General features: G+C 40.7%; 1 protein-coding gene across 3 annotated transcripts in view; it reads right to left on the bottom strand.

Moving 5' to 3' along the window:
• Positions 1 to 14,301, bottom strand: part of LOC109033176 (zinc transporter ZIP3) — a 132,070-nt gene extending 117,769 nt beyond the window's left edge. For all 3 annotated transcript variants that reach the window (XM_019045656.2, XM_072306132.1, XM_072306131.1), the window contains exon 1: positions 11,876 to 14,301. In XM_019045656.2, the coding sequence (XP_018901201.2) occupies positions 11,876 to 13,175 (1,300 nt within the window). In that variant the 5' untranslated portion in view covers positions 13,176 to 14,301. The remainder of the gene's footprint in view (positions 1 to 11,875) is intronic.
• Positions 14,302 to 20,077: the final 5,776 nt, after the last annotated feature.

Below are 20,077 nucleotides of genomic sequence, written 5' to 3'. Positions count from 1 at the left end.
CCGGTCACAAACGGTTAATCTTCGCTTAGCTGAAGCATTCATTAAAGAGGTGTTGCGATATTCGTACAAGAAAAGGGGATGATGGTTTCATTCGCCTTGGGGTGCCTCCAGACGAATTTTCAATGAGATTCGATACCAGAACCCCTCATATTGTTCGTCACCCTAACCAGTTGGCTACCTACTCGGACCTCGGCAGTTGAATCGTGCAATTCGCGGTCCTTGCGTCTGTGGAAAATATTAACCGCACATTTATAACACCCAACAGTGACCCAAATTGGGTTACTTTATGTTCTGAGTTCTACTTTTCTTATTAACACAAAATGTAGGTTATTTTCCCTTACTGTACACGTTCAAAAAGCAAATGACTGCATTTTAAAATTTTCTATTTTCTACAATTAATCAAATTTTACTGGGGAAAAATACTTTCAAAGTTGCCCAACAAAACAACTCATTTCAACCGGAAACAGAATTTCGCGACGTCACAAAGAAAACTGATCGCGTGTACCCTCACCTGCGTTTATTTCGTTAATTAAGGTGATTCGTCAAGGGTTTCTGACGTGGTCGAACTGGCATGTGATATGTATCACATCGATTGTATTAAAAATCTCGGCAGATTTTGAAATTTCAACCAAAAAAGGACGATAGCCCCTGAGCATGATTCTAGAGAATTATTCTGAACCAAAAAATTTTCAAAATCTGGAGAAATGAAAGTAAATCATGTTTTGAAAAAAAACCGCGCATCCGATGTACAGGAATCGATATAACTGTATCGAATGGGAGTTTTTTTTCTCCAAAAAGGATTCTCCTTTCAGCTCTCTTAGAGTGTGCCAATTTTTTTTATCAGAACGATTCCTCAGGTTCATGAGCAGGGGATATTGTCTCTTTTTTTGCTAAAAAGTAATTTGCAGAGTTTTTTAATTTACTCGATGCGCTACATATCGCATGCCAGTTCGACCACGCCAGAAACTGTGACGAATCACATTGATATTAGTTCGCAATTTAATGCAACGAGAGGTAATGCACCCCGACCGCGCCGATCGTGGGCTCGTAATATTCTCACTGTTTGAAGAGAATATGTTTGTCGATTTTTTAAATAAAATAGTTTGTTCGAGATTTAAATTGTACGACGGCCATGTTGCATTGGATTTAGTCAAGTTGAAACCATGAGTCGTTGATTCAAATGACGTCATGAGCTCTACCGACGATGAGAGATGTGTTTATTAAAGCTTAAACTTCAATTCTAATTCTTCGCTCAAAAAAGTAGTTTTGAGCTTTTAAAAGCTCGGAGATACTAGTTTATTGCTAAACTTGATTTTAAAAAAACCACACACTTAACTCGAGGCAACTCCTAGATCTTGCGACAGCCCTTCAAAGACGCAACTGAAAATTTCATCCTCGATCAAGAAGTAAGAGTGAAGAATTTAATAAACTGAAGTCTTTCGAGAATAATTCCACGGATTATGTTATGTCATCATTGGATTGTAATTAAAAAAGTTGACGGGAAAAAGTGAACAAAAAGGGTGAATAACTACATAAAGAAGTTTGTTTAATTTATTTTCCCACTTTATACACCTTGAAGTTTGCACCCCCTTTATCTTCGGGTTCCCCGACTAGTCAACGAAAATGCTCGTAATTTTAACTTGAATTAGATTTGACATTACAGCGAGCAAAAACTTCCGTCTCCATGCGAACTAATTGTGCCGTTAATTCTGCGTTAATAATTAAAAACTCTGGCAAGAGGCACGTCTTACGGTCCTCACTGCTTGAAGAATTTTCCAATTATACTTTTTCTCACCCCGCCCTGACATTTTCTCGGGGATGTACCAACAGCGGGAAAACTGCCTTGGAAAATTAAGTTCTATTATATCTATTTCGATTCAGCAAGCTCTAACGAAACGAGGCGGAACAGTTGCAATGTTGCCACATTAGATAAATGTTTAATTACTTTTGAAGTAATGCCCGTGTAGAATTACAAAGATACAAAACGCTACTAGCTTCAAAAGAGAATATGAGAACTATTGCATTTTAAATGCGACTTGTAAACACCTCGATAAGACGATCAAAATTGCACGCGTGAGTACGATTCTGACGGCGTAACGTAGGAAAGGGACCCCGTGGGAAACGGATGACACTGATCTAAACTGACCGTGAAGAAGGTAGATATGTATTGAAGAGTGGTAGTTTAAGAGGAAATTTAGATTTCTTGGTTTTTTATGATTTCAGAGTGTATGATGGGTAACTATTTACTGATTTTTTTGGAGTCCCATACTCCCATGAGGTATGCGGTGTCATACGTAAAATTTAAGAGCAGACACAACAAAATAACCCAACATTGTATCAAAGTTCTAATTTACTACCGAAAATGTAATTACTTTCATAACATACTTTCAAACTATATAATGTAAGAAAAAACTGGAAAGGTCTAAACTAAAAAACACGTATTTTATCTCTTCAAAATCCTACGTAGAGAACAATGCACACAATGGAAAGTTTGGAAATCACTCCTGGACGAGATAACTACCAGTAGGTATTTTTAAACAATTTGAACGTTAGGTAGATCATGCAAATAACGTCATTTTTATTCCCCATCAAAAAATTTGATTCCAAATTTGCATGCAAATTTGATTCCAAATACCTACATTATCAAGGCAAGGTGTTAATGTTAACGCCAAAGCGCGTTATCAGCGAAAAACTTGGAGGCTATGCGACTCAATGAGCTTGTTCAGCAATTCGTAATTCTTGCATTTTTGGAAACTAGAGAGTGCACAGAGTTCACAGGAATTTTCCCCGATTTTTTTGAGCAATATTAACCCACGAAATACGAGTCCAAAAGTCCGTATTTTGGGCTCCCATTTAAACGCGCGCCGCTTGGCCCATCTCAAAATGGCGCCCATTTTCTCCGTCCGGCGGTGGCCACACTTTTGACCCGGCGTGCCGGCGAGGTACCTCTGCATGCCTCTGCCGTGTGTGGGTCGTATAAACAAACGAAGATTGATAACACAAATGATCCAAACAACTCGAAATCTCTTAATTTTAATTAATTTAAATCCATTTTCGACTTCAACCAAGCATTTGGCAATAATATTCATCGTATTTTACAACCAGGAGCCACGGCCTATCGGCTCATTTTAAGGTGCATTCTGAAAATCAGTCTTACAAGTCCAGTGTCCAAACCCAGACTTTCTTCTTTTACATTTTTTGACCATTCTCTTTTCATTTTCGCCTCAAATCAAATGTTTTGCAGTTTCTTTGTCTTAAGTATGTGGTCCTGAATTCATTCAAGAGTTAGAAGTTCACCATTTATTTAGTATTATAGCCTTTCAACCTCTCAAGCTTTACCGATATGATCTCATGTAGTTCGAGGTTTCTTTGGCCCAAACCAAGTGATTACACATCTGATGTGTGTCTTATGGCTCTTCAAATTCGCAGTTTAGAACTAAATCAGAGACTACAGTTACTTAATCCAGTTCTGCTCTCTTGTTCAATGTTTGTCATAAGTGTTTGTTCGTGTCTGTTCTTTATAAGTGACCACTGTAGTGCATATACACAGTTATGCTATCGGTACAGGTATTATTTCTTGTTTTCTACAGTCAGGACTTTCTCTTAAGCGCAATAATTTACCAAAGAAATTCACCTAGTTGCGTAAATAATTTGGTGTATAGATATTCTGTTAATGTCTCCTTGCGGTGATTCAAAGTTTCTGAGATCTATCACAAGTGGATTTTGCATTTAGACGGTCACTCTTGTCTGATAAAATTACTGCTCTAGCAGCTTTAAATTTATACTTTGATCTCTGATTCATCACTAAATGACACTCATGCGGTGTCATTTATCTTTAATCAGTTCAAAGCTATTTCGACAATGAATCATCAAAGGTCCGATCGAAGAAGGAATTTTCTGGTGAGTGCTGCGGCTGAACCGACATCACAACTCAACTTTCAAAAGCATCAACTTATAAAAATTTATCAGGAAGTGGTAATGGTAAGTGGAAATCATGGTAGTGCTCGCTTCTTTCATGAGCAAATTGTGCGCTCAAAATTTCAAAATCTACTCACCTGCATGTATATTTGAAGAGGAATACGACATGATATGTAGCAGGCTACACTTCATCTATGAATAATACGTAAATTTGTCTTGAGAGCATTCTTAGGAAACTTCCACAATTTTTAGTTTTGTTCCTGAGAGAAAATTTGGAGACGACTCTGCTGGTATTCCCAGGGTTTTTTCAGAAATTTTGTACTTCATAGGTATCATCAAATACTTAAGTATCAACAGATATTGTACAAGACAGAAAATTTATTTGAGGATTCCTGCTAGTATGTTGTGTTTCCTGCAGAAACAAGGCTCATCATATTTCATGGAATGAAGTAATCAAAAACTACTTACTTACCTACAGCTTGGTCAGTTTCATGTCTTCCTAGAGTGAAGAAAATATTTTTTTTTCTCTCTATTTAAGAATTCAGGGTGAATCAAACCTGTCCAACAAACATTTTAATAAAATCCCTTTGTTCAAAAACACCTAAGAATCATTTCAATGGTAAAGTTGCCAACGATTCTTGTTAAAAGTCCGAAAGTCGGCTGGTTTACTGAATTTCTCAGGTACAGATGGATGGAAGGATTTTGAAAAGACATAGAATTACATCCTCCCATAAGAATAAGTCAGGAACATGGTTAAGGTTATCTGGGGATGACATTTGTAACATTTCGTTGCATGATTTTATAATCGAAGAGAAACAGAAAGTCTGAAACTTTGTAAATCTACGTTAGTGGTTTTCTAGTTAGGCTATGACATTGATATGCTCGTTTTGTTATCAATTAATCTCCACAAAGGTAAGCATAATTACAAAAACTGTACCACAAGAGATGCGAATGTAACTCGTGATACCTAAGTGACTTTACAAATCTTACCTGTTACACTACCAGCTGCCCGATTATTGAAACTATGTCAGCCCGACATGAAAAGACATAGCCCTATCATATCCATGCAATATATTCGAATTTGATGTCTTGTCAGGTTGCTCTAAGCCTTCAATAATCGGCCTGCTGATTAGTTGCAAAATATTTCCACTTCCAGACGAATGATCATGTCTTGGTTGATGCTTTCGATAGTAGAGTTGTGATGTCGGTTCAGCCGCAGCACTCACCAGAAAATTCCTTCTTCGATCGGACCTTTGATGATTCATTGTCGAAATAGCTTTGAACTGATTAAAGATAAATGACACCGCATGAGTGTCATTTAGTGATGAATCAGAGATCAAAGTATAAATTTAAAGCTGCTAGAGCAGTAATTTTATCAGACAAGAGTGACCGTCTAAATGCAAAATCCACTTGTGATAGATCTCAGAAACTTTGAATCACCGCAAGGAGACATTAACAGAATATCTATACACCAAATTATTTACGCAACTAGGTGAATTTCTTTGGTAAATTATTGCGCTTAAGAGAAAGTCCTGACTGTAGAAAACAAGAAATAAAGTACCTGTACCGATAGCATAACTGTGTATATGCACTACAGTGGTCACTTATAAAGAACAGACACGAACAAACACTTATGACAAACATTGAACAAGAGAGCAGAACTGGATTAAGTAACTGTAGTCTCTGATTTAGTTCTAAACTGCGAATTTGAAGAGCCATAAGACACACATCAGATGTGTAATCACTTGGTTTGGGCCAAAGAAACCTCGAACTACATGAGATCATATCGGTAAAGCTTGAGAGGTTGAAAGGCTATAATACTAAATACATGGTGAACTTCTATCTCTTGAATGAATTCAGGACCACATACTTAAGACAAAGAAACTGCAAAACATTTGATTTGAGGCGAAAATGAAAAGAGAATGGTCAAAAAATGTAAAAGAAGAAAGTCTGGGTTTGGACACTGGACTTGTAAGACTGATTTTCAGAATGCACCTTAAAATGAGCCGATAGGCCGTGGCTCCTGGTTGTAAAATACGATGAATATTATTGCCAAATGCTTGGTTGAAGTCGAAAATGGATTTAAATTAATTAAAATTAAGAGATTTCGAGTTGTTTGGATCATTTGTGTTATCAATCTTCGTTTGTTTATACGACCCACACACGGCAGAGGCATGCAGAGGTACCTCGCCGGCACGCCGGGTCAAAAGTGTGGCCACCGCCGGACGGAGAAAATGGGCGCCATTTTGAGATGGGCCAAGCGGCGCGCGTTTAAATGGGAGCCCAAAATACGGACTTTTGGACTCGTATTTCGTGGGTTAATATTGCTCAAAAAAATCGGGGAAAATTCCTGTGAACTCTGTGCACTCTCTAGTTTCCAAAAATGCAAGAATTACGAATTGCTGAACAAGCTCATTAGGCATTAATTTTCAGATTTTCCGAATGTATGATTCGTTTTCCTCGTGTTTTAAAGAGAGCAAATGTTGTCGGAGCTATAATTTATTGTAACCCTGTCAATGTTTGAACATTCCTTTTGGGCTTTTTTCCGAGCCTAGCAAGTAATTTGTTAGATCGGATCTTGCTGACTAAAATTTGGCAGCAAGGCCTGAGCGAAGCGGAACAATAAGCTGCCGCCGTCCTTTCAAACTGAGCAGTAACTAGGCTTCTTTGACGTGAATTTGCAACTATTATCGGCCTGAGAAAAGCTCCTCGCGCAATTTCTGCTTTTGTCCGATAACATCGCCACTCAAATAATAGGGCCAATCATCCGAGCGCCTTCGATGAGCGGCGCCATTTAAGCCTTAAATTAAGTCCTCTGGGCCCTGTTTAACGGGCCACGGACCACAGAGTAACACGTGTAAACAAAGTGGACAATATCGAGCTTCTTCCTCCGGAAAAATCCCCTACACACTCGAGGCGTCTACTCCAAGTTACGCTGTTTTAACCTGATACGACGAAGCTGATACAGAGAGTCTTCGGTCATTGCTCCGGCCGAATGGACCACTAGACAAGGTACGAATTTAAGCAATCTGATACAAGTTTCTTAACCAGAATTTCACGTAAAACACGATTCACACAACGAAAATTACTGAAACCAACTCCTAACGAAGATATTAACGTTTTTATTTCGCACTGATTACGAGGAATTTGAACTGCCCGCTCACAAGAAACTCAAAACTCTACGTGAGTCAAATCGCGCACTACAACGGTTTCAGCAAGCTTCTCAATCGAGCAATGTTCATTTCCCACCATGTGTTGTTCAAACTATTAGCAATTTGCTATAGCTGAGCCGAAGCGTCAAGATTAAGGTTGCCAGATTTTTATACTGCAGAGACTGTCAGGATAACGTTTAGCGCGCGATGTGAATCACGTAGAGCATTGAGTTTTCATGAGCGGGTGGTTTGAATTCACGCATCAAGAATCATTAAATATCTTCGTCAGGAGTTGATTTTGGTAATTTTCGTTGTGCGTATCGTGTTCTACGTGAAATTTTGGTTGAGAAACATGTATCAGAATGCTGAAATTCGTACCTTGTCTAGTGGTCCATTACGACCCCTCAGGTCTTCTACAATTAAAATAGAAGATCACAGCAGACTACTGGATAATATACGAATTCGGATGTATGTTTTCTCTTCAAAATAACGCAAAACACGATTCCGATTCGCGCGACAAAAATTACTCAAATCAGCTTCTAATCAAGACACTAACGTTTTTGTTTTTACCATATGTTACGAAAAATTTGAATTTACCGCTCACAAGAGAGAGGAGTCTACGTGAATCAACTCGCGCACTGAACCTGTTCTGGCAGGCCCTTCAATCGGGTCCCTTCCCCGCCCTGTCATGGTCCTACTTTGGAAAAAGAAACACATTGGATCTAGAGTCCAGACTCTTGAAAACATTGACAAGAAAAAATACTCTTGATTCAATCGGATTTTTGCTTGAATCAAAACGAAATCCGCTTAAATTAAGAGGCTTGGTTCTTGATTTAAGCTAGATTCTGATTGAATCAAGAGTACTTTTTCTTGTCGATGTTTTTAAGAGTCTGGAATGTAGATCCAATGTGTTTTCTTTCCAGTGTAGTGTAAAAAACTAACAACAGCTGATCCGAAGCGCCGAGATAGGGGCTGTCATATTTTATGCCGCAGAAACTATCACGATAGCGTTTAGACGGTGATATAACTCAAGTAGATTACTTTTTTTAGGATAGTTTTTTTTCTTAAGACCCTGGCGGTGTAACGACGAGGCTCTCATCCTTCGTTGATTACTAAAATTGAGGGGATTGGAGGACAAGGCGCGTAAAGGCAGTTTTTGAAAAAATTCAAATATTAATGATGTCAAGAAAACTAGTCTTGATGCATATTCCGTGTAAAATTCGCTCCCAAATTTCAAAGTTAAGGCATCAAAAAGTCAGTTTGATCTTACTTTCCGCAATAAGGACCCATGTAATTTCTAAACTTCGAACACGAAATCGAAATAGCAAACACTGCACTTATGCGCCTTGTCCTCCAAGTCCCTCAGTTCAATTCAATGAAACCGCCGATTTCAGCGGGTGATTGATAGAGATTTCCAGCTTAAGGCCGCTAATATCTCTCATTTGAATGAGAATAAGAGCCAGCATTTTCAGAACAGGCACTCGTCTACTGAGGAGAGAAGCTACGTGCATAAATTGAAGGATTGAGTATAGGCGAGAGATCGAAAGATAAAAAAGAACCAATAAAACCTCGGTTTGATCCGAATCAAAAAACTTAAAAGAACCACCTTCTATAGTCAAAAAGCCACGAAGGAGAAAGATACGCGATCCACCGCGTCGGAAAGAAGACTGGTACCTAGTTTCCTACTTTCAACATAAAAATGGTCTTTAATCGTACTCAAAGATAGCAATAAGCCAATTTGATAGAGTATAAAATTTCTTATCGAGAACATTTGCATTTTATGCTCTGGCGTCTCCCGCTTGGTGGTAAATAAATCTTTTTTATATCTCGACTGAAGCGTTTGTTGCCGTTGCCAGAGTTACTTACCCCGTCACTCATCGAAATCTTCAAAGCATTCGTAGTAGCATAGCCCTTACCATTCATCATAACAGTCAAGGGCGTATGGTCAGTAGTTTCTAATGATGGAGGCTAAAATCTGGTAAAAATTTCTTGAAATTTTCTTTTTTTGTGAGACTTTTAAGGATTATTGAAAAGTGAGAGCGATAGGAAAAGGGGAGATAGAGAAAGAGTAGGGGTAAAGGTTTAGGCTCTATGTATTGCCTCTCATTCATAACACCCCTGCGTGTAATACAGTGATACAACTATTCCTACCCAATGGATGTCCGTGTAGCGTACACGACGAGTTGAAGGAGTTTGTGGTACTTGCACCGAGGTAAAAATGCAAGTAGTGAGCGCATAGCATCTTCCAAAGTTACCAGCGAAATGTTTACCGCTTGGTTAGAAGAAAAATTTTAAAAAAATGGAAGAAGGGAGTGACAACGGCTTGACGCTTCACTTTCTCCTTCGTTTTCTACCCGTTGATCATGTGAATGCGGCATAGCGCCAGCGAATTGCGGAGCCCCTTCATTTTTCGAACATGCAACATGGAGATTCATAGAGCGCAAATAGTTGCATCGAAAAATTACCACCATCTTCGCGACCTAAAATGGCTCAAGCAGGACTCCACATTGATTCATAATAAAGTAATTAAGTACTATAATTATGCACATAATTAATGTTATTAATTTCTTAGTCTTAAATAATTATTTTCTTATTTCCCCTCCCAACGAAAAAGAATGCCCCAAATTGAAGTGACAAAATCTTGACTCCTGTTAGGCTGAAAGTTAGGGCACTCTACAAACTTAGGAGTTACTTCACAAAGTCCTTTACTATTATCGGTTGAGTGACATGCCACTTTTTGCTAATCAAAAGATTCTAAGAGGGCCATTTAAGTATCATATAACCTCTTTAAATTTACTCAAGACAAGAGTTCTGGCTCATCCATAAAAGCCTCTATCTGTATAGGGAAGCTAATTGAACTTGCATATCTTCTGGTAGACTTTAATGGTACTTAAAGATTAAATGTTTGCTGCAGTGCAGTGCGTAGAGGGAGAAAAAGTAAATTCGTTTTAAATGTAAAGGACTTATCAATTTTGACATTTAGGATTTAAGGAAGTAATGTGAATGTTCATGGCAACCTTAATTCATTTATAGTCTAATCTACCTGTCTGCGGTTAAATCAACTCTTCTGTTTTCCTTCTCTAAAAATAAGTGCCTAGGCTACAAGGCTTGAAAGAACTTAAGAATGACCTTAGAAAAACTTACTCCATCCTATTTTCAATCGTTGAAGGATACATATGAATTTCCGATACCTCGGGCATAGAAATCAACCAATCCGAAGGCCAGCCCCTGCTAGACACTATTCAATAGATAAGACTCTGAATCTGGCTGAGACCTTCCATGGTCTTATTTCTAGTCAAAAGTATTTCATCTCTCATTGTGAAAACCCTCTTTAAGGTGACTCACAATCACTAATCCGAGTCCTTATAAAGAAACTGATGAGATGCTGACATTTGGAGTACCTAGGTTAACCTCAACATGACAAGTGAATCCCTGGGAATAAATAAACAATACATTTATGAACGACCAAAATGAAAGGTTTAAAACTTCCAGGACTTTTGGAGTCTCGATAATTTTGAACGGTAAAGTGTTAATGAAACTACGAGGAGAAAAAACTAAACTCTTAGTGACAACTTACAGATATTTTAAGAGCTCACTTGTCGTGTCGCCTTGCGGACTCGTGGAGATTGAACGGGGGACACTGAATTGAATATTCTTTGAAGGGACGTGGTTTAGATTGGACACTAAATACTAATTCGCACTTGTACAGAAAATCAAGAACCTCGAGCAACTTTGAATATTCAAAAGACTTACTCACGACACGCACGAGAGAATGAAGAACAACGTTTGTTTACTAACTGATAACACGAATGTAAACAAGTCGAGACTCCCACTCCCATTGGTTCCCGCCAATTTTGTGCCGCGCTCGGCAAAATATACAAATTGACGCGCCATTTTTCAAATTAGCGGGGACTACTCTAGTTGTGCGCATCCTGAAAATTCACCCGCACGTAGCTTATTTCTCGGTTCTTTTGAGTTGGGCGAAGCCAGGGACCGCGGAGTTGATGCAAAATCAACATAAGGGAATCCGAATATTACGGTCCCGATCTTCCCCTCCCCCTTGGCAGGTAAAGGGGGGGGGGGTGTCACGATCCTGATAGTCTAGGTTCTTGATCGAATTGCAATTGGGCGTATTTATGCTAAAAGGAACTATCTGCATAGGGTTTGCGTGAGACATAGTTCCTTTTGGCATTAAAACGTTCAATTCATTTGCATCAGCCTTAAAAAGAACGGCAAATTTCTCAAATAATTAAAGCGCTGGGTGCAGAAAGGGCATTTCATGATCATGATGTCTCACAATCTCCGCTATCGTTTCATCCATTAAGATTAAAGCAAATTGGTATTTTTTGAAACTTTTACCGAATTTTCCTTGTGATTTTATGATGCTGCAAACGAAAAATTCCAGAAAATTTACCCGATAGTTTCCTTTCAAAAATATGAAATTGCAATGGGGGTACTGAAACACCGTAACTAAAAAATGTCATTTCTGCATCTAACGCCCCAATTGACGCCTAAATATCCAAAATCGGCCCACTCTAGGCCCAAAAATGGATGTATTTCTGTCGAACGGAACTATGTGCATTATGACATGAACCTTGTTATGCATATATTCCTAGGATCTCAGGGCTCATGTCTTAATGCACATAGTTCCGTTTAGCAGAAATACGTTTAAATGGTCCTCTATAAAGAGGCATAGTGCCATATCCGCAATTTTTTTCAAATAATGAACCAGGAATAGTAGTTTCTTATCGCCAAATGCAATCAAAATATAGTCCCTGATTAAAAAAATAATAAATGAAACTCACTTAAAAATTGGAGGGCGAACATGGTGCCGAATCCAGCCATAATGGCTAGGAGCTGGAGAAGGCCGGACTGGGTGTTGGCGCGCTCCCTCTGGAGGACCTCGAAGAAGACGACGTAGAGGAGGGTGCCGGCAGCCATGCCCTGGAGCAGCGTGGTGGTGAGCCCGCCGTCGCTGGCCTCGCCATGGTACGTCGAGAGAGCGATGCCGGCCCCAATCCCGATCGGCGTCACGACGGCGAACGTGGCGACGTACACGACGAGCAAGGACAGGCGCGTCTTGGACGAGACCAGCTCGACGCCCACGCAGAAGGCGATCACGAACTTATGCGTGGCGATGGCGATGAAGAGGTACCAGACGTTCTTCTTGCTCTTCTCCAGGCCCACGGCCAGGCCCTCGAAGATCTCGTGGAAGGACAGCGCCAGGACGGCCAGGAGCCCCCGGAAGGACTTGGCCACCACCTCCGTCGTGTCGTACGACGTGTTCCCGGAGACGTTGTCCTCGATGTCCACGCTCGAGGGCGCGACATGCGAGTGCGAGTGGTGGTGGTGCGTCTTGAACGGGACGTTCACCATTCGCGTCTCCGCGTCCAGCGGCGACGCCATCTTCGTCTTGGACGTGATCGTCGACAGCTGGGTGTTGTCGAGGAGCCCCTGCGTGCTCGTCGTTATGCTCCCGTTGATCATGACCCCCATCTGGTCCGGGTCCACCGGCTTGCTCGTCAGGGAGACCCTCGGGATGAGCGTGCCGTTCCCCTCGCCGTGCTGCCCGCACTTCTCGCCGCTGAGCCGCCGACAGCACTTGCGCAGGGACATCGTCCGGTGCAGCACGGCCTCGTCCTCCTGCTCGTTGGACTTCCAGTCCAGGATCACGTGCACCAACTCCTCGACGATGTACACGAAGAAGAATCCCATGCAGAAGATGAGGTCGGCAATGTTGACGTTGTTCTCGACGAGGAACTCCGGGAGCATGTGGGATGCTTTCAGGTGGTCTATCGAGTCCCGCACTTCCGGTTGCAGGTGGAGGAAAGTGGTGAAGAGCAGGACGCCACCGCCGAAACACAGGAGGAGGGACACGGCCAGCGAAGAGCTTTGGGCGTGATGATGGTCGTGGAGCTTGGTCGGTGACGGCGGTTTGCTCCTGAGGAGCTGCGATAGTTTAACAGGGATTATGCCTAGGACGAAGGAGCCGAAACCCAGGATGAGCATGGTGACGACTTTGGCCCACATGAGCTGGTAGGCGGTGACGCTGGGGTCCACGGGTACGGCCGTGGTTACCGGTATGACCGTCGTTACTTTCGACATCTTGGCTGATTGATTGCGTGCTTCCGCGTGATCTTGGAGAGTGAGATTCTGGGCTGCCTTCACAAGGTCAAGTTTCACGCCGGGCAATGCATTGTTGTATGCTAATCAAAACTCGAGTGGTCGCTGGTTCTTGAGGAAGAAACGGAAGTCACTGGAACCGTTTTTTTCTCGTCTTGAGCATTGTAGGTATGTGAGAATTTGCCGCAAAGCGTCACCTATCTTGGAGCAAATTTGTCAACATTGAAAATGAACACTCACTGCGCCAAGATTTTGATTTTTTCCAAAATAAAATGATCCTGCCCTCACATTACTGAAGACATAGTCGGAAGCATGTAGATTTTTTATTTCAAAGTAATGTGCTGTCTTTACTGTGGCGAGCGTCTTGAAGGGGTCTTCAGCGACGACGGAAAATAATATAAACTATGAACGAGGGGTCACTATCAAATTATTCACCACATACGTATGAAAAACATCCACGAAATATTTTTGTTTTGAAATTGCACGTGCGGCTACGGAAACGCAATCTTTTTGAAAATTTGTAATTCTAACTCTACGGCTGAATAAGGATAATTTTGTGTCGTTTTGATAAAATTAAAGTAGAAATTAACTTCAATTCAAATGTAGCAGGGCACTTGGGTATTTTTAGCGCATGAGTTTGACTTGATAGGTGCAATAAACGCGACGCGTTAAAAGAGTAAAACAGGGAAAAACCAAATCTCATTCAAATATCACGAATACTTTCGTTTAAAACGTGCGGTTGGTTTTTTTTTTTTCTTTTTTTTTTTCACGTGCTCATTGTAATTTTCAAATCAAAGAACACAGCACTTCAGCACAAATACAAACACTGCCTGTTCAAACAGGACTCAGAATTAACTACGCTCATATATGAACGTTGGAAAAAGCCGGTCGAGGAATGATATGTCATTTCTCACGCACAAAACGAACCGTATGAATCTTAGCCGTTGAGATTCTCGGTTCAACGCACAACTCTGCTGTTTGGCACGCGCACGTTGGAATTTATTGTGAGCACGCGGACCCGGAATTCAAGCCGAGCTTCGAACCGCGGACCGTCTCGCTTTGACGTCGAAACACTACTGAGGCAGCGCTGGAGACGCTGTCTGCTCCAAGCTCCGAGCGGCCGTACAGCATTTTCACCTCACCCAGCCCCCCCCCCCCCCTCCCATGGCGCCCCCCTTCTTAGAGGGGGACCCTCGGTCACTTTACTCGTGTTTACTTGATTGCCTCCCCACCATTTTAGTAGTAGTCTTGTTTTATTCTTTTTACTTTCGGTGTTTATTTTTTTTTTCCTGGGTCATCTCTCAGTGACCAGCGTTGCCGGCCGGGATTGGAGAGAGCTGCGTGCACGGAGAGATTGGTTTTTGAGCGGTCAGGCTGGTGTTATCATCGGGAAGGATCGGGTGTTTTCCTGTTACTAAAATTTTGAGCCTGTCCCGGCACGGACAGAAAATTCCTACTGATGAAAACCCTCCATAATGTATGCCAGGCACCTTTTCCAATGGTTTACTCCCCAAGGAGCATATATTGCAATAAATTGCAGTTACAGGGTAAAATAATTGCTACTGCATCAGCGTGTCGTGTAGGTTGCCTATCTACTGATCGAGGGCACACGGCTCATTGAAATTGATCGCAATAAAATGGAAATAAGTTGGAATTTATCATTGCACTGAATATTGTTTATTTTTCTGATACATGGAACTCACTTGATTGATTGTTTAAAATCGGCATTTAAGGACCAAATAATGATGCAAAAATATTGCAATTCCATGGTGAAAAATTGCAATTTTATTGCAATAAATCGCAATTTTATTTCAATATTATCGTTGCATTGTGTCAGAAACCTGACAGGCACCTGAAATTAAAAATAAAGTTGGCCTGACTACACCTTATTCGCATATATTCTTTGAAAGAACTCAACAACAGTTTATTTTCATTGCCCTTTGTTATTTATCTCAGGTAGGCCTTATAGTATCAAAACTGTCACACTGATATTCACCGCGGCGGAGGTATTAGACTTGATTTCCCTCCTTCGTCAGTTACCTGTCGGAGACATCTACACCCTCTTCCTCCCCAGATGCCAGACGGAATTCGTGAAAACTTTTAACCCCGTACTACTTTTATAAGAGTAAAATAAAGAGGTGGTAAGATTCCATTAGGCATTTTAATTATGGTGTTTCTGTTCCCAAATTTCGCACGATAAAATTTTACCATATTTTCGACTTTGGGATGTTCATCTCAATATTATGAGGTCAGTGCTTTCTGTTCGTTCAAATCTGGCATCAAAGCAAGGCTCTGGGACCCTCCTGCTCAGTAAGACGAGAAGGCGCTATAAACACAAAGATCGCACGAGGATGAAGACGGATGAAGGGGCCGTCAGGCCATTGTTTTTCTCCTGTCATCTGTTGCTTCGTCTTTGCGTAAGGCGATTTTTATGAATGGATCGGGCTCCTACATTGTCAGTCGCAGCATCGTACGCCAAACTTGGGTCTGGCTCGGACGGGAAGTTGGAGGTTACGTCGCGTCGAATTGTGTATTCGATTGATCGTGTCCATTCGAAGGGAAAGTTCAGTTAAGGGATAGAGACAAAATAAGCGATTTTGAAATACAGAATGCCCAGTGAACCGGCTTGTAACGGAACCTTGTTTTAGCGGAAAACCAGTAATGGAGAATTTGCATGCACATTTTTTATTGCTTCATCTGAAAGTCCTTAAATAGCTGATTTCTTAGTATTTTTTGTAATTTTTTCTGATATGAAAAATAGTATATAAAATAGATTTAAAAGTGACAAAATTCACCGCCTAGTGACGTCATCTGGTGGCATTCCCCATTTAAACACGTGTATTTTAGCATATTAGATCATTTTGTCATATCTTCTCCAATAATTACTCAATTCATGAACCAAGGGTATCCTTGTGTTCAGTTCACTCAGTAGTTTCCACTTAGAGACGAAATTCATCAAATTTCAGACATCTGCAAATTCTCTATTATGGTAATTTTTCCCACACATTTGGTGCGAGAATGCATTTAGGTTAATCTGCTTACAATGTAAACCATGCTGTTGACGTAGATATCTCTGCCCCGAGAGATTCCCTCATGACCGCGTATACCACTGTACCGATCCTGACGCTGTATTTCCAATTAAATGCATGCCGCAAGGATTTGGAATTCAAGTATTGATCCTTTGCAAAAATTTCACGAGAAATGCGACAAGATCACTTCTTCAATCTAGATTGAGCTTCCAAATTTTTAAAAAAGCTCTTAAAGCTGAGGTTGAAATAGAAAGCTGTATCCTTGTTACAAGAGCAGTCCTGCCTCCTTATATCCAGTCGAAGTCTCAATGTGCATTGTGCAGATAAGGAGCAAATACATTGGCAGGATTGCGGAATACAAGGCTTCGCTACGGCAACCCTGCTTATTTATTCGCTCCTGATCTGTGCATGAAGTGTGACTGCAAGTAGAGGTGGACACACTCATAGCGTAGTAGGTCTCCTCCATTATGGCCTCAACTATCAAGAGGTTCTTTTTAAAATTTAGTCCAGGAATTTGTTTTAGAGAAAAACAAACAACATCGTGTTTCTCGCAAAATTGTTCATTGTATAGGGTACCTAAAGGGAAATTCTTATCGCATGAAAGAGCTACATTAATCAAATCGCAACTACCAGGTCTTTGTCGGCGCTTAGTGTAACAATACTGAAACAAACTTGTATTTATCTTGCTCCAAAATCACTCAATGACCATCCCGTGCGAGGAGAGCACAAGAAAAAAGGAATCGTTTAAGTTCGCCGAATTTTACAACCCTCAGCGAAACTTACAACTTTCGTGCGTTGACAAGGGCTTCAAAATTTTTTTTATCAGTTCGGTAAGTGGGGCACGTGGAAGTTCCATTAACGTAGTGAACGATGATGGAGAAACTTAGCGTTTATTAGGAAAAGTTCTCTACAAGTTGGAGTCATTAGGAGACGGGCGGATGTGACAGTCGTTCAAGTGGACGCCTTATGACTAATGAGGGAACAAGGCCTCTGTTCTGCCTAAGCGCGACAATCCGTGACGTAAATGCCATTGTCACAAAGTTTGATTTACCTTTGCGCCCGCGCCCAGGAGAGCGCCGCGCCGTTGCAAAATGAAACTCGTTATTACGAGAAACTTTGTTCAGAAACATTTCAAAAGTTGGGAATCTGAAAATCCAAAAAAGGCTGAAATTCGTTAACCAATCAGAAAGCGGCACTTTTTTGTGGTACAATGATTGAGATGGCAACAATATCTGTACATAACTACTCTCCTATTCAGTTGCTACAACGAACGAGAACTTCCGTTGCATTCGTGAAGAGGTGAGAAAAGCGAGAGTGCCTTCAAATTTTCACACGCAACACGCACACCCATGGGACACGAATAGTTGCATCAAGGCGCCGCAACCAACTCAGATCAAAATACCTCGTAAAGGCCAAGGTAATCACTGATTTGAAACGGACTTTCCAGAAAAAACAAGTGCCAAAAATTAAAATGCAAGAAAAACAGGGAAAACATTTTAATAGACTCGTTCTAAGTTTTAGAGAGATGAATTAATTTATCACATCAATTTGGAGCGGGTTGGTTATTACAGTTTCTAATGTTTTTCTCGTGTTTTCAGTTCTGACGCTGAAGTTTCTTCAAGAATGGCCGATTTTATTATTGACTTTGGATACAACGACATAGTGTCACTGACTGGTAATACTTTTCCTATTTAGATACAACTGCATTGCTACAACTGACGAGTTCCGTGCATCTCTGAAGAAGTGAGAAAAGCGAAAGTGCCTTCAATTGTAAACATGCAACACGCACATCCGTGGGACACGAATAGTGGCATCAAGGCGCTACAGTCAACTTAGTCCAGTTCTTTTGAAGCGGCAACGCCTTCAATTTTTGAATGCGCAAAACGCACATCCAAGACACTGAAAATATAAACAAAATTCAAACTCTTTAAGTTGTTTTAAAACCTCTGAGGAAAATAATAAAAATAAGTTGCAAAATTTATTTACGTTGTCTGTTAATTGTTTTGATACTTTTTAAGATTCGTTCCGAACCTTTCAAGTCATCGGTGGCGGACCAGTGTTCGGACGTGTTTTTCATTTATATTCATTTGTAAGATGTTACCGTCCAAACTTAAAAGTCTTAGAAAAATGCTATGAGATTCAAAAATTTCCATGATATGCATCATTACATTGTGGCATGTGAATAAAAGAAATTGACGTAAAAATGTCTGACTTAATGATTTCTTAGCTCTATTCCCAATGAAAAGGGAAATGAAACCATCCTAACTTCAAAACTTCAAATTCTTCCAAGGAGTGGAACTTAGGGGAGAGGGGTGGGGATGATAACCTCCCGGTAAGTTGCTTTTATCTCAGTTGGCAGTAGGCATGAAATGTTCCGCCCGTAATTTGAAACCGAGGAAATATGAAAAGTTTGCCACTTCTCGTTTTCCTGCTCGGAAAAGCTGCACTGATACACTTATTTAAGAATTTTCGAGCTCTCTGTTACGTTTGGCCGATTGTGCACTACATAATGCAATTTACATTGAAACTTTTGAGAGGATAGTTTCGCTATCAACTTCAGAGAGGCTACAAAAAGTAAACATAAGTTTTCACCCTTTAGTCCTCTCTCTAACAGAAGCTTCTATGCTGAACTAAAAGCACGATTGATGACATCATTCATTTCAAAAGTGGTTTGGTGCTGCGTCTTTTGGCCTGAATTCTTTCGATAATCTTCCTCACACAGCATTATTTTATCGTTAGTCTAATGCACCTTGATATCAAATACGAGGATTGGACGAATATAGACATTGTCTAGATTCGACTCGTGTGCTATTCCTTTACCAGAGGACTATGCAACATTTCGACTTAAAATTTTGTAAGAATCTATATTCTCCATAAACAAATTCTGAAATTTTTTCAAAGCGTCAGATCGGTTAGTTATTTGTTGAAAAAAATGAAGCATGAGACGCAGTTACGCGATATGAAATGCGGTTAGGCTTCTCTGGTTGAATCCATTCAAATCATAGTTAAAATTTTGAAAACACATAAAAATACAATCCTAGGAGAAGGATGACGGATTGAGAGAACGTCAAAATCTGAAATTTTAGATTAACAGAACATTGGAGCGATGTTTGGACACAGTGAACCAAAAAGCACCTACGTCTTATTGTAAACGGAACGATCACCATACTAAAAACAAAAATCGAACTCTCCCTATGTGAAAACTTTTTCTACGCCTTTTTTATGACCCATAAGAGGCGGCATTCCGCATTGGCAAAACAATCAGCTTAATGTAACTTTTATCGCTCTCCCAATTACGAGGGCCATTTCGTTGCCCATTGTTTGCGTGCGGCCCGAATGATAAGAGAATTTAGTGGCTCAAGAATCCGGCCGCAGCGCAGCCGCCCCCGCGCAAAGCTGCGCCAGCGGTGAGGCGTGAATGATCCACTATCGATATTTCGCCATTTGAAACTATGGTAAAGAATCGATTATTGAGAACTTCATGGCGGAAACCCTGTTCGATCCTTTTCCATAAATTTAAATGACAGATAAAGCGATAAATTGCAAAGCTGCCACGCCATTGAGCTGCACTGCGTTCCCACTTTACCTGCCGGCCGCTGGGATTCGAACCTAACTCCGTCCACACGCTTTGAGATATGATGGTTATCAGAACCGGCTTTTTTACACTTATTACGCTACTTCAGCTCTAGAGTTTCAATAGTTATTGTGTTTTGAAATCGGGAAGGAAGGGATTCAAATGCCGCGCGGAGGCTCTCACGGCGCTCTCTGAGTAAACGATTAAAAAACATTTTTTTCAAGTAAAAAAAAATTTCTCCTTGATTGGTTTAAAGAAAATTGTTGGTGGTGTAGAAAGAA

This window comes from Bemisia tabaci, chromosome 1, assembly GCF_918797505.1.
Source record: "Bemisia tabaci chromosome 1, PGI_BMITA_v3".
Classification (NCBI taxonomy): Eukaryota; Metazoa; Arthropoda; class Insecta; order Hemiptera; family Aleyrodidae; genus Bemisia; species Bemisia tabaci.
The sequence above is the reverse complement of the archived record's forward strand: the minus strand, read 5'-3'. Positions and strand labels throughout refer to the sequence as shown.